The 16,474-nt window shown below is 39.8% G+C and overlaps 1 protein-coding gene across 6 annotated transcripts in view; it reads left to right on the forward strand.

The window, feature by feature from the left end:
* bahcc1b (BAH domain and coiled-coil containing 1b) overlaps window positions 1-16,474 on the forward strand; it is a 182,559-nt gene that overhangs the window by 120,727 nt on the left and 45,358 nt on the right. For all 6 annotated transcript variants that reach the window (XM_061967479.2, XM_061967478.2, XM_061967477.2 and 3 more), the window contains 4 exons: window positions 8,054-8,164; window positions 11,363-13,273; window positions 15,257-15,368; window positions 15,890-16,074. In XM_061967479.2, the coding sequence (XP_061823463.1) occupies window positions 8,054-8,164; window positions 11,363-13,273; window positions 15,257-15,368; window positions 15,890-16,074 (2,319 nt within the window). The remainder of the gene's footprint in view (window positions 1-8,053; window positions 8,165-11,362; window positions 13,274-15,256; window positions 15,369-15,889; window positions 16,075-16,474) is intronic.

Raw genomic sequence — 16,474 nt, forward strand, 5'->3', positions numbered from 1 at the left:
ATGATATACTTTATGGTAGGCTTAATTTACAGGTGTGTGTGTGTGTGTGTGTGTGTGTGTGTGTGTGTGTGTGTGTGTGTGTGTGTGTGTGTGTGTGTGTGTGTGTGTGTGTGTGTGTGTGTGTGTGTGTGTGTGCGTGTGTGCCCGACACACTCACTAGCCGCTGCAATCGGTAGACCCGCACAAACTGGTGATGATCCTAATGATGCTCCGTTTTTATTGATATTGGAATTATATAATTAATGCAGTTTGCCTCATAATTAATATAATTCCCCCTCAGCTAAAGTTATCAAAATAAATAAAATAAGTCGTGCTGTCAAATTATTGTATATATATATATATATATATATATATATATATATATATATATATATATATATATATATATATATATATATATATAATATCAAATGATCAAAGGGTTCATTTTCATCAGTCTGGAATATAATATATTATATATATATGCACACGTATGTATATATATATATATATATATATATATATATATATATATATATACATATATATATATTTGGGCTGTCAAACGATTAAAATATTTATTCGCGATTAATCACATTTTGTTCATAGTTAACTCAAAATTAATTGCAAAAATGTGAAAAAATTGTATTTCTTGTCAGGAGAACAACTTACCATGGCTTTGAACCTGATATTTCTATAAGGTAGACTTCCTTTTGTCCTTTTCTGCTCACTTGTGGCACATTAGTAGCAAGTGAACTGGAGCCAAGTTCCCCCCGCTACGGCACGGCTCGATGGCGTTAACTTTGACGGCCAAATACATATATACGTGTATGTGTGTGTATATATATATATATATATATATATATATCCAGCACCCCCCGCGACAAGCGGTAGAAAAATGGATGGATATATATATATATATATATATATATATATATATATATATATATATATATATGTACCGTAATTATATATACCTACTGTATGTATATATGTATATATACATATATCTCTTAACATATGTGTGTGTGTGTATATACGGTTGTCTATATATATATATATATATATATATATGTATATATATATATATATATATATATATATATATAGAGATGCACACATATATACAGTATAAATATATATATATATATATATATATATATATATATATATATATATATATATATATATATAGATGCACACATATATACAGTATAAATAAATATATATATATATATATATATATGCACACATATATATATATATATATATATATATATATATACTGTATGTATGTGTATATATATATATATATATATATATATATATATGTATATATATATATATATATATATATATATATATGTATATATATGTATGTTTATATATATACTGTATGTTTATATGTATACTGTATATGTTTATATACATATATATATACATAATCTGTGTAAATATATGTATTCTTTGTATACATATATATTAGGGCTGTGAATCTTTGGGTGTCCCACGATTCGATTCAAAATCGATTTTTTTTTTTCAATTCAACACGATTTTCGATTCAAAAATGATTCTTTCCCCATTCAAAACGATTCTCTTTTCATTCAATACATAGGATTTCAGCAGGATTTACCCCAGTCTGCTGACATGCAAGCAGAGTAGTAGATTTTTGTAAAAAGCTTTTATAATTGTAAAGGACAATGTTTTATCAACTGATTTCAATAATGTAAATTTGTTTTAACTATTAAATGAACCAAAAATATGACTTATTTTATCTTTGAAAATATTGGACACGGTGTGTTGTCAAGCGTATGAGATGCGATGCAAGTGTAAGCCACTGTGACACTATTGTTTTTTTCTCCTTTTTTTGTATAAATGTCTAATGATAATGTCAATGAGGGATTTTTAATCACTGCTATGTTAAAATTGTAACTAATATTGATACTGTTGTTGATAATATTCATTTTTGTTTCACTACTTTTGGTTTGTTCTGTGTCGGGTTTGTGTCTCCTCTCAATTGCTCTGTTTATTGCTGGGTCGGGTTTGGTTTTGGAATTGGATTGCATTGTTATGGTATTGCTGTGTATTGTTTTGTTGGATTGATTAATTAAAAAAAATATATATAAAATAAAATGAATTCAAAAAATCGATTAAAAAAAAAAAAGAGAATCGATTCTGAATCGCACAACGTATACAGTATACATGCAGATTATTTATTTTATTATACATTTTTGACAATTATGAATCTATTTAGAAACAGAATAAATTAGAATCGCGATTTGGATGTGAATGCATTTTTTTTCAGCACCCCAGAATGTTTGGTATAAAAATGATAATGAAACCTTTTCAAAACAGGTTGCATGTTATTAAAGCTTCTCTCGGCTGCTGATGTATATGTGCAGTAAGCAAGCACAGATGTTGCCAAAAAATGTTTTATTATCAAAAAATATATATACATATGGTATTTTCAATTATTGATTTTTGACAATTATGAATCAATTTAGAGTCAGAATAAATTAGAATGGCGATTGGAATGTGAATCGATTTTTTTTTTTTCAGCACATCTAAATAATACGCATTATTTTGACAGCCCTAAAAATAACACAACAAATATGACAGTGGATTTTTTTTGCCAGTTCTCCTGTATTAGACTATATTAATTTGTGAAAGTGTACCTAATCAAGTGTTCAGTTGGTGTCTTTGTAAACAAACCCTTATCCCCATTTATCTAGAACACACACACACACACACACACACACACACACACACACACACACACACACACACACACACACACACACACACACACACACACACACACACACACACACAAACAAACCTTACCCCTATTTCCACCATGCATGCTTTCCTGAGGTAGTCCCTCCCACTCAGTCCGGGGCCCAACTTACAGGGGGCCCCTGTGGGCAAACCGACCTCCAACGGCACCCTTCCTGATCAGAAAGGCACACACACATTTGTGTGCATCTACACCAGCACATTGTGTCTTCTTTTGACAGTTAACCGTTTGTGGTCGAACAATGAGTTTGACTTTGTTATCTGTGCTTTCCAGGGGTATACCTTACAGGTATATGTGTATGTGTGAGTGACTTGACTTCATCTTGCTGTGGGTTCAAGCAGAAGCGAGTCAGTGTAAAAATCTATATTGTTGCATTTAGTTTATATTAAACTTTTGCCACAGTAAATACTTCTATTGACATCGCAGTAAATTATGTAATTGTAATAATTATCATTAAATACGAATATATTTTTTGTCAAATTTCAAGCACATGTGCACATATTTCCCCACATAACTTTGTTGCCACCATTTAGTGGACACAGAAAACAAACAAGACACGTATGTGCACATATTTGCATGGGTTACCTTAGCATTGTGAATGTCTGCATGTGGTAGCCAAAAACACTTAAAATCATTGAGTGAAGCCCATTAAAATGAAAACCTTATGCAGTCCTGCAGTGTCAAAGGCCTTTTAATTCCGACACTAAACTCTGCTAATTATTACACATTGTACTGTACAGAAACAGCATAATAGAGAGGGAAAACGTCACAGTATCTCAATGAACGCACTTATTATATATATTTTTTGGCAGTTTATGACAGATTCAAATGAAACTAGTCGGAGCGCGGTAATCTGATGCAGCGTTACAGTTTTAAAAAGACACAACCGGCTCATTTGTAGCTCATCCGGCAATAAATAGCAACATTTAAGCCCTGGAAATGAGCGCTAATGTCTCCTGGAGTGGCTGTCTTATAAATCAGCTTCATAGAAAGAAGGAACGGAATAGAGCAGAGAGCAGCGGCAGTCAATGGAGACTGTGTGTGTGTGTGTGTGTGTGTGTGTGTGTGTGTGTGTGTGTCTGTGTGTCTGTGTGTGTGTGTGTGTGTGTGTGTGTGTGTGTGTGTGTGTGTGTGTGTGTGTGTGTGTGTGTGTGTGTTGCCTATCAGACAGATTTTGTGTCAGTGTGCCTCAGCTTCGATGTTCTGAACGTGTGTGTGTGTGTGTGTGGGCATGTATGAGCGTGTGCATGTGTGTGTGTGTGTGTGTGTGTGTGTCTGCACACTTGCATTCACGAGCACGCCGACACACTACAAATGATTGTTTTTAAGAATTCAAGCCAGGGAGCTCCGCCGGGCGCCGTGCCATCTGGCTAGTGTCCAGAGAGTGAAGTGTGGAGCTCACACAAAGAGGAGAGACCTGGCCGACAGACACACACACGCACACACACACGCACGCACGCACTTCCTCGCCGAAGAAACGCTCCTGCACAGCAGAAATGCACAGTTGTATGACATATTTTCTCACACACACACATTTGTCTGCACACTCTCCCTCTTCCACACCTGTCCTTGTTTCATGGCTCCTTCTTTACTTTCTTTGCCGCCGTCCTCTCATCTTTTCCATCTCAAAGCTCTCTGCTTCCCTTTTACTCCCCCCTTCATCTTCCATCCCGCCTCTTCCAAACAACGCACACACACCTCTCTGTACGCCTTATGGCAGCAACATCCCATTACGGGCTTTTCATATTGACAGGCCCTCTTCTTTTGGCGTCTCTTTTACTTGCACTCTTTCTTTGTCATGTATTCAATCTCTAACCCTTCGTCTTTTTGGTCTCCCTCCTGGTTTTTTCCGTCCTCTGCTGTCTTTGTTCCTCTCTTCTACTTCGCACCCTCCTGAATTTTATCACTTGTCATTACTCGGGAAACTGGCTTTAGATGGCTGATAGAGCCTTTTGGCTAATTGTTGCCATTTAGATTCAGTGGTTGTTAACCATTCAGAGTAATCACACACACGCACACACACACACACACACACACACACACACACACAGAGTGGAGTTGCATTTACATAGCCGCATCAACATGCAGACGCTTTGAGTGCCCCCCCTCCACATTCATGCTGGTGGTTCTGCAGTTTGGAATGCGTAGGATGAGTTTTTATGGAGTGCTGTTTACTTTGGCCACCACCATTAAACTTTTAACGGCTGCCAATTAACGGGCCAGCAAGGACACTCTGTGGGGCATGAAACCAGCTGCTGAAGAACACAGCACGCACACAAACACCATTCAAGCCTTTTGGTCCACCCTAAAGTGGAGATGGGTGCCCTCCTGTATGTTGCCTTGCTTTGATTTTGCTGCAGATAATGCCCCCCTTCTCAACGGCCACACAGACAAACTCCATTCTACACCTTGTCAGCACTAGGAATGTAACGATGAACCATTTTTTTTTTACTACTAACTGTCATTCAAAATGTTGCAGTTATTTAATCATAAAGTCTCTACTACATCGTGTGTTTCAGTCTTCCTCAATCGCTATGAACGGACATTATGCAGGCCGGTTATTTTCGACACAACCTGCACGGAACAAACACAAAGTTACACCAGCAGTGCGCACACTTATACGTACCTATCGAGAGACTAGTGTTGTTCCCGAGACCATTATTTTGGTATCGGGACCGGTACCGGTACTAAAATTGTTTCGATACTTTTCGGTACTTTTCTAAATAAAGGGGACCACAAAAAATTGCGTTGTTGGCTTTATTGAAACAAAAAATCTTAGGGTACATTAAACATATGTTTCCTTTTGCAAGTTTGTCCTTAAATAAAATATTGAACATACAAGACAACTTGTCTTTTAGTAGTAAGTAAGCAAACAAAGGCTCCTAATTTAGCTGCTGACGTATGCAGTAACATATTGTGTCATTTTCCATTCTATTATTTTGTCAAAATTATTAAGGACAAGTGGTAGAAAATTAATTATTAATCTACTTGTTCATTTACTGTTAATATCTGCTTACTTTCGCCTTTAACATGTTCTATCTACACTTCTGTTAAAATGTAATAATCACATATTCTTCTGTTGTTTGATACTTTACATTAGTTTCGGATGATACCACAAATTCGGGTATCATACTGATACCAAGTAGTGACAGGATCATATATTGGTCATATTCAAAGTCCTCATGTGTCCAGGGACATATTTCCTGAGTTTTGTGTAAATAGTGTAAATTAAAAAAAAACAAAAGAAGATGTTGTGATGCCAAAAATGATCGACACAATCATAGTAGTATCGACTAGATACGCTTCTGTACTTGGTATCATTACAGTGGATGTTAGTTATAGATCCACCAATGGCGTTTGTTTACATTTTGATGCCGGTGAGCTACGGTGTGTAGTGAAGCATGTTTAGCTATTCCTCGTCCTGCAGGGATGATACCTGTAAGAAACATACTTTATTTGTTGCCATGGAGGCGAGGATTAGTGATTTAGAAGTAACTAAAACACTGCAGACTGGGGCTGGACTTTAGCCGCTAGCTAGCTAGCCATGTCTTAAAGCACCTCTTCTTGAGGGTGTTTCAGTGTTATAGCTTCACCTTTATCGTTAGTTTTTAAGCAAAAATGTATCCATTCTTCCTTTTCTGTCTACACACTGTGTCTGCTTGTACGTACTCCGTGATTGTGCACTGCCGAACATGCTCGTCTGCTCGTAAACCAGCAATGACACGACGTGACGACGGCGGGCGGAGGTGGCGGACCGGTACTTTTCAGATGTGGTATAGTACCGAATATGATTCATTAGTATCGCGGTACTATACTAATACCGGTATACCGTACATCCCTATGAGAAAAAAAAATGGCAGCAGAACAAAGCAGCAAACTTTTACCACCAAAAAAAAGCAGAAATCAGCAGTATGAGAACATTTTGGGTACTTAAAAAATGAGCAAGGAGTCATTTAAGACTATGGCTCACCCATTTGCGAAACCTACCAAAAGAACGGTTACGGCTGAACAATCTATACTTCCAATATGGTGCAGCTTTACATGTGAAAGTAGAGGTAAGACAGTTATGTTTGTGGCAAGTTATTTAATGAATACTTTAGTTGAGTATAAAGATGTCACTTACAATCAGTAGTTTAGCATTGAGTCAGTTTAGTGTGAGCACGGTGGTACAGGGGTTAGTGCATGTGCCTCACAATAAGAAGGTCCTGAGTTAAATCCGGGGCTCGGGATCTTTCTGTGTGGAGTTTGCATGTTGTCCCCGTGACTGCGTGGGTTCCCTCCGTGGCTTCCTCCCACCTCCAAAGACATGCACCTGGGGATAGGTTGATTGACAACACTAGTGTCCCTAGTGTGTGAATGTGAGTGTGAATGTTGTCTGTCTAAATGTGTTGGCCCTGCGATGAGGTGGCGACTTGTCCAGGGTGTACCCCGCCTTCCGCCCGAATGTAGCTGAGTTAGGCTCCAGCACCCCCGAAAGGGACAAGCGGTAGAAAATAGCTGGATGGAGTTTAGTGTAAACAAACAGCAACAGGTACTCCTGTCAAGGACTTCATTCAGTGACCATTTAACGTTAGATTGCTTCTTCCTGTCTGTGTTGAATAAAATATAGGCATTGTAAGTTCATATAGCAAGTGTAAAACACTGACATAACATCAGAATAAAATATCTGAGAAATGTCTGTGATTTTTACAAAAGTTTTGTTCTGAAATGTATCAATGCATCATAATCGTGAAATCGTGATTATTACTCAGACTATAATTGTAGAGTCAAATTCTAGAATGGTTGTGTCCCTAGTCAGCACCACCACCGAGATCTATTCCATTCCACAAAGCAGTTTAACGTCCTTGAAGTGAGGGAACAGAGTGGAACGACCATTTTACCTCCCAGTGACCTCCTTTGCGTGTGTGTGTGTGTGTGTGTGTGTGTGTGTGTGTGTGTGTGTGTGTGTGTGTGTGTGTGTGTGTGTGTGTGTGTGTGAGGGGGCTGTGATGGTTCATACTATTTGTCTTGGTTTTAAGGGGGAAACGTGTTTAGGAGAGCAAATTCCTTCTGGTTAAATGCTGCAAACACTTGGCAGTAGCTGACTGCTGTGGTTTTTGTCACCACTTTGTCCACTGTAAATAATGTCAAGTCATGTGGCATGTTTGTGCAAAAGTGAATTGAGCAGTGTTTTGTTTTGTTTTTTGTTTTTTTTTCAATTTGGCAATTTCATGATAGATTGTAGAAAGTTTGTTTAGAGAGCTGCTGAATATCAATGTTCTCCCCTCCCTCTGACAGGGTACCCCAACTATTCAGGAAGTCTCACCTCCCCTTTCCTTCCCATGAGTCCCTTGGATCACCACAGCAGCAGCCTGTATAGACAGCACCGGTTCTACGAAACTCAAAAAGGTACGTTTTGGTGATGCAACCATACTTGCGTGATAACAGGAGAAATTCAAGCCAACTGTAAAAAATTACCAGGATATCACAGCATTTAACAGTTATTTTTCCCACAGTAAAATATTGTAATCACAATTACGATATGCTTATATTTCACAGTATTTTACAGTAAAATATTGTAATCAAAATGTACTGGAACATGACAACAAATGACTGTAAAAATTATGATACCCTTATATTTCACAGCGATTAATGCTTAGTTTACAGTAAAATGCTCTAATCATAGTCCTTTGTAAAATCACAACAAATTATTGTAAACTATTGTAAATTCTTAAAGGGGTCCTATTATGCAAAACCTACTTTTATTGCTGTTTTTGTGTATTTGGGATCCCTATAAGTTCCGAATGTTTGAACTCAAATTATGCAGGCAAGGGAGAGATATTTAAAAAACAATCTTGCATTCTTGCAAACTTGCTCTAAACAAACCTTAGAATTTGAGACTTCAGTGGCGTTTTTTTGCCTTAGTTACGCCAGCAGCTATCTCCATATGTGGTAGAGGTTTACGTGAAGAGCTTTGCACGAGTTTCGCCATTTTTATTTATGTTGTAGCCAATAAGGTCAAAGTGGCCCAAATATGATTTTTCCGAAATCTGTTTTTTTTCCAGCTGACTGTTTACACTGCAAGTAAAATGTAATCCTTATCAGACTCCAGTATAAACGGGCACAGGCCCCTGATATATGAAGATATATTATATAAGTTGATTAACGATTGTTGAAGGACTACAAATGACATGTACGTTGTGGCTTACTTGCTTACGTTTGTACATGTAACGTACATTGCGTAAGTTGTTCACATAAGTGAGTTGAAAAATAAAGTTAAGTAGATCCACACTGATGTCTATGTTTCCTCTACTTAACAGCTATAAAAACATTAGAACACTCCCAAATATATGACACTATATATATTCATGCATACATTGTATTACTTTATTTTTATGTAAAATACACACATTTTTAAGGTGTGGCGACTTTTATTTTGCAAAGTAGTAGCGACTTCCTTGATCATTTACGGAATCAGGTGAGCTTCCTTTGTTTTCACTTTATCAAACTGCGCATTTAAGTGACACAGGGGCCTCATTCGGGTCACATTGGGGCATGTGCACATTTATACTGGAGCAGTGGTTCTTAACCTGGGTTCGATCGAACCCTAGGGGTTCGGTGAGTTGGGCTCAGGGGTTTGGCGGCGGTCAAAACACACCCGACTCATCGTGTAAATAAAAACTTCTCCTTATACGGAAACAGCAGAAGTCAGACTGATTTGCAGGTGTGTAATTTGTTGTGAGTTTATGCACTGTGTTGGTTTTGTTGTTTGAACAAGGTGATGTTCATGCATGGTTCATTTTGTGCACCAGTAAAAAACATGGTAACACTTTAGTATGGGGAACATATTCACCATTAATTAGTTGCTTATTAACATGCAAATTAGTAACATATTGGCTCTTAACTAGTCATTATTAAGTACTTATTAATGCCTTATTCGGCATGGCCTTATTATAACCCTAACCCTAACCAAATAACTCTAAATGAAGTCTTTATTACTTAGAACATGTTCCCCATACTAAAGTGTTACCAAAAACATATAACTGTCTTGAATTTGAAAAAAAAAAAAAACTTTTATTTTTCACTAAAGAAGGGTTCGGTGAATGCGCATATGAAACTGGTGGGGTTCGGTATCTCCAACAAGGTTAAGAACCACTGTACTGGAGTCTGCAAGATCGCACTTTATTTACAGTGTAAACAGTCAGTGTAAACAGTCAGATAGAAAAAATCAGATTAAAAAAATAATCTGATTTGGGCCACCTTGGCTTGCAGTGTAAATGTAGTCTTAGACTTGCAAAATGTTTTGCATATTCGACCCAGATCGAATATGCAAAAACATTGATTTGGTGTGCAGCGTAAAAGCCTATGTTCCTTCTTTTTCTCTATCCTGTTGTTGTGGGGCAGATTGGCTCTTTCATGCACATGCACGCTAATATCCTCCGCTGTTGCCGTTCTAATAAAAAGTAGCGTATAGGTTTAACTTATATCTGTCAGTGGACTCGATATGGACCAGGTGGACTAGCAGTCGAATGGGGCTTGGCGTGGAGGAGGACTCTGGCATGTAAATACAACTGTGCACATTCTCAAAAGACAGAAAGTGCCTTGAAGATTGTCTGTAAAATAAAATGTATTTATTTATTTTATTTATTTATTTACCGGGTATTTGAATTAGGACAATGCATATTCATCAACATAGAGCAACAATATAAATATGCCAGAGTTAGCACAAAAGCTAATTTTCATCCGTTGTCCTAAGACAGGTTAATACAGTAAACATTCAACAGGTCATGATACAAAATAATACATAAATCACAAGATATTACACATTACATGCATACCATAAGTACAGACCATGGACAAAAAAATAAAACAAACAACAAAACAAAGAACACAAGTGAATAATCTAACTGTGCGTGCATGTCTGATTAGTTTTCAACCAGTGTTTCAGTGAAGTTTTAAATGTTAAATAGGTGTCACAGTTTCTGACATGGGCTGGCAGCCTGTTCCATGACTGTATGCCTCTAATAGACCCAACCATTTGGCCAAATTTAGTCCTGCGCCTTTGTACGTTGCAGTCCCCTCTGGTCACTGCTCTGGTGTTTACTTGACTACGGTACTATGTTTTAAAATTAATAAAATCTATCAACAGAGGTGGAGCAAATTTATTTAGAACTCTAAAGATGAGGCAAGCATCCATGATAAGCATCTGATAATTATCTAAATCCCAAATATTATACTTACTTAAAATGTTAAAATAATGATACTTTAGAGGCTTTTTGTCTAGAATGTTTTGTTTTCTCTTGATGAGAGACTTTGGTGGCTTCAGGATATTCTCTGAGGTCTATGCGAAAGTTTGACCAAAGCACCAATCCATGTTATGTAGACCACAAAAATGTGTTTTAAACGTAGAAAAAACCCTCATATTATGACCCGTTTAGATCATAATAAAATGACAATTGTAAAGTTTCAGCTTATAGTTGTAACTTTATTGAAATTAACTGTAAAATCACAGCTCTGCAATTACAGTAAATTGCTGTAAATGTTACTGTGAAAGTAATGCAAATACAATGAAAACGTTTTACAGTGAAGTCTTCTCTTCTCCTATAGATCACTTCTACCTGAGAGGCCTTCCCACTCAGCCCCCTCTACTTTCCACCAATCACAACCTCCCCCTACTCGCCAGGACTGCTCCCGGCCACCCGCTCGGCTCCTGCAGCCGAGAGACAGACACCAAAAGCAACAGGGACGTAGCCGAGAAAGGGCTTTCGTCCCTGTCAAAGGAAAAGGAAAGATCCAGCAGCAAGGAGCGCCACCAGGATAGTAAAGACAAATTTCAGCTTCACCATCACCATCCTCATCAGACCAGCCGTGCCGCCACGCCATCCAGCTTCCATCATAAAGCGTTCCCACATCCTCCCCATGCGCTCCTGCCTCACCTCACGCCCCAAAGCAGAGAGGAGGATACCAGACACAAGGACAGTGAGAGCCAAGGAATGAAACATATGAGTGCCTGTAAGCTGTCCAGCAGTTCTGGTGCAGAGACTGGCTGCAGTGGGAAGGGGGGCACATTAAGCAGCTGTAGTGGAGCGGGTAGAACTCCTTCTGGAAGCAGCAGGCGCTGCTACAAAGAACCCACAAACGGGGAGATGAGGATCAGTGACTCTTCAACCGCCTCCTCGGAATGTATAAGAAGAGGTGCCATCTTGGCACCTCCTCACTCTGTGGCCTCCTACTCCATGCCTCCCCCTCCTGCTCCAGCACCGCCCCCTCACACCCTGCACATGGGCTCGGCGGTGGTGGGTGGATGGCTTAACCCGCATCACCATCTACATCCAGAGTTTTACTGCTCCCCAGCTCCTATTAGCATTGTACCCTCCAAAGATCAGGCTTCTGGGGGGTCGAGCAGGGAGGCAAAAGTCATAGGCACAACCTATGTCCCCTCAGTGGGGCCTTTGGGGGATCTGGCAACCCCTGACTGTCGTGGCGCAGGAGGCGGTGGCAAAAAGGAAGACAATAATGGCGATGGATCTTATGAAAATCCCTCTCATCACCTCAGTCGCCTTAGTAGTTGCCAGAAGAAAGACAAATCCCAGACACATTTGCAGCAGCTGGGATACGGCAAGGCTGACAAACCTCCTGACTGGAGCCAACAAACACAGCACTTCCCAAAAGCCAATCCCAACTTGAGCTCTCAGCCTGAGCTGCGGTCGTGCAGCCTGGAAACCTCTTCATCCCTCAGAGATGTGGAGTTTGTGGAGGATTTTTATAGGCCCTCACTTCCACCAGATGCCCCACACCTTGTGACAGGACACTCCACATCCAAGAACAGCTGTGCGCCTTTTCGAGACTCCTCTCTATCAGGTTCTCATTCCGATGGAAGTTTAGGGTCAACGGTTCAGCGAGAGGGACAAAAGGTTGCAAGGATACGACACCAGCAGCACAGCAGCCATGGTACAGAAGATAAGGGCAGGGATGGAGGTCAGGCGTTAACATCTTGGGGTGCACGAGGAGGCGCCATGGGGGACCAGAGGAAAGACTCCTATCATGCATCAGCTCGCAATAGTGAAATAAAAGGGTTCAGTAGCACATCTCCAGACAACCAGTGTACTCGTCTACCCTATCCTTCACCACATACCACAGAAGGAGAGGGCAGTGCCATGAAGAACTTAATGAACTACAGCTCCCAGCAGCCTCTGCTGCTTCCCCAGAGGAGCCCCTTTGGAGGCCTGGGCTGCCTCAAGCAGGGCGGCGAGCGATCAGAGAAGGGGGAAAGAGGAGGAGGCAAAAACAACAACACCCTACAAGACCTACCTAAACAGTCCCTCCCTCCTCGCCGAGGCTCCTCCAACGAGGGAGAGAAGGGCGACAGAGGCGGGAGGGAGGCCGCGGAGGCAGGAGAGGGGGAGGTACGCCAGCCTCCGGTGGGTATCGCCGTTGCGGTCGCCAGGCCCCCCCATCGCTCTCCAGACAACACCCCTGGACACAGCAGACAGGGCAGAGTGCTGCCCAGCATGAAAGGTCAGACATAGTCTGTTTGCTGCATTGGAAGTCAATTAATGCTATTTTAGGGCTTTGGGCTATGTTACAGGAAATATGAGTGCTTTGTGTAGAGTAGCCTTCATTTCTTGGTCTGTTTGATGTTAATTGGGGACTCTACAGGCCAGCCAATTATTACATTGCAGACATTTTTTTCAAGCACACCAAACCCGAGATCTAGATTTGCAATTTTGCACTTTGAAATAGATAAAGAATATATTTTATTGCATTTGCAGTTATTTTCCAACGAGCATTAGGGTTCAATCAAGCTGCGTCAGAAGATTAGCTTGGTTTGAAAAATTTTTTTTTTGTGTCATTTCATTCCCATTGCAGCGCTAGTTGTGAAATAGTACACACTTCTGCCTTTCCTGCAGATGCCGCAGCAGGGAATTTATTGCATAACCATTCTGATTGCTAGCAACATCCAGCATTTGGAGATGTCCATTGCCCAGACAAATGGGATGCTTGCATCCGGAAGGTCATTCGGTGTCAAAACTCAGCCAAATCATTCGAATAAGGGGAAAAAAGGCTCAAAGATTCTCTCTGCACCAATCAAAAGACTGCAATGTATCAAGCTCCGCACCTAGCACCAGTTTTTCCATGTAAAGCAACAGAAAACAAAAAACTATAGAAATGTTATGTATTTAATGTTTTCCAAATTAAATTCAGGTTTTTTCTCACCATACATTCTGTTGGGAACATAAACCTATTTGCCTTTGGTAGAACATAGAATTTGATTTGGCATTTGAAAAAGAGATTTTCTTTGTTTGTCTCAAGCTGCTGCGCCTACCACATTATAATTGTCCTTGTTTAAATATTTTCACGGTCAAATAAATAAAAAAAAAAAATTGTTTTTAAACATATTTAGAGCCCTCTAAGCATGAAATAACACCCTTTAGTCACCTTTACACTTGTTTTACCCAATATAGTTGCATTGAGTGTGTTCTACTGTAGATTACTGTACTGGATTTACTGGTAGCCCAGAGGATTATTTAAGCTTCATTGCTATGGCCATCCCCCGGGCCCTACAACACAGCCCCAACGTGGAAATACTTTGTCACATCCAGTGGAATTCCTGTCAAATTTAGACCTGTGCTTCCTTATGTGAAACTACTGATGTTTGTTGTTTTGCAAGAACCACAGCTAAGATTGTTAGCAATCCGAATCAACACATAGCTGTTTTTTTGACGTCGAAAATGAAGCGCTTCGAAAGAGTTCATCTCCACTTTGTCCGTTCAGCTGTTGATCGCTCAGTTAGTCTGAAGTGCCACGCTGTCTGATGCTACTTCCAGCTGTTGTCATTCGACATAGCTGGTTGGAGGGGCTCACCAATGTGGAGATGAGTTAGTGATGAGGCAGTTGTTCTGCCAAAAGGTGGTCAGCGGTGAAGAACACCTGGATTAACACTGTTATTTTCATAGTTGAGTTCACCATTTACTCGAAAACGGAAGTTATACTTGGAGAATGTTTATTGATCACTACAACATAATTCTAAAGTTAAAGTAAAGTTAAAGTACCACTGGTAATCACACACACTAGATGTGGGGAAATTAACCTCTGCATTTGACCCATCCCCTTGTTCCACCCCCTGGGAGGTGAGGGGAGCAGTGAGCAGCAGCGGTGGCTGCGCTTGGGATTCATATTGGTGATTTAACCCCCAGTTCCAACCCTTGATGCTGAGTGCCAAGCAGGGAGGTAATGGGTCCCATTTTTATAGTCTTTGGTAAGACTCGGCCGGGGTTTGAACTCACGACCTACCGATCTCAGGGCGACACTCTAACCACAAGACCACTGAGTAGGTTCTGATAGGAAATAAGACAAATATTGCACTGTAATACATATAATACAATAAATAAAACTTAATTCAGGCTATAAACATGTAGAATATGCATTTCAAAAAAATTCAAAGCACGATGTAAACCCCTCGTTTGCACAATTTTGTTTATACATATGTTTGTGTCCCAGGAGTGTCACGTCCTATGTATCCACTTGGCCGGGGGGCAGAGGAGAGGAAGAGGATGGCGGAGGATCAGATCAGTCTTCATCATCTGGACAGAGACAGAGAGCTTATCATTAGGTACTTTCCAATTCACCAACACCAAAGCATGAATGAACACTTCTAGACATACATGTTTTCCCCCCTTTCAACAGATAAATTACAGTTCTTTTATTATATGTCTTTTGGTCTGAGGCTCTCTGTCTCTTCACACCCTCCTCTCTCACTCCATTTACTCCACTCAGCCTTTGATGTAGTATTTCCGTACCACCCAACACACACACATACACACTCCCTCTTCTTCCTCAGTCTTTTTCTCTCAGATGAGCTGCAATGCATTAATGTTATGGACACTAATACAAATGTCTCTGAAGTATCAGACTCTTATTATGTAGCCCTATTATGGTAAAAAAAAAAAAAAAAAAAAAAAAAGTATAGAGCAATGCCAAGATGATGGCCGCTGTCACGCATCCTTTTCTTGATGATTATAATGGTTGCCGTGGTAATGAAGATCACAAGGGGTGATAATGAATGTAATGGCGATCGTGACTGAAATAGGAGAGATCATTAGGATAATGACAAAAGTTCTTCCGTTTGTGAAGGGACAGCAAGGACCGCGTGGAGTTTGCCAGGATTCACCCATCGAGTGGCTGCCACGGTGACCTAACCTCCCACCTCCTGATGCCTGGGGGTGCCAGCCAGTTGGGGACGGACCCTGCTGCACACGCTCACCACCACTGGGTGCAGAGGACAGGTAGTCCCTCCCTCTGGATGGGACATTCATACAGTGAGTGAGATGTTACCATTGTTGCTTTTGTGTCATAATGCTTCCGGTGTTGTTTGTTTATATGTATGCTTAACAAGTTACATTTAACAAGCATCACGTGTTTTAATGAAATGCGAAGAGGAACAGGAAGAAGCGCAGCTTGTTTGATCCTATTCTTTTCATGTTTCAGCCAATATTGATTGTTTGTTTACTTCCTGTGTTTAAGTGTCACCATTTTCTAGAATGTGTAGCATTAGATAGCTTGTGCAATAATAAAATAAAAAATAGGTGTTAATCTCTGTCTCCCTTTTAAACTCTCACTCCCACAAATCCCATTCATTATATTCACACTGATTTTCCACATTTGTATGTTTGAAACATAATAATGTATATTAGTTTTGTGTACCGGTACGTATAATAA

The sequence above is a fragment of the Nerophis lumbriciformis genome, linkage group LG11 (assembly GCF_033978685.3).
Source record: "Nerophis lumbriciformis linkage group LG11, RoL_Nlum_v2.1, whole genome shotgun sequence".
In the NCBI taxonomy this organism is placed as follows: Eukaryota; Metazoa; Chordata; class Actinopteri; order Syngnathiformes; family Syngnathidae; genus Nerophis; species Nerophis lumbriciformis.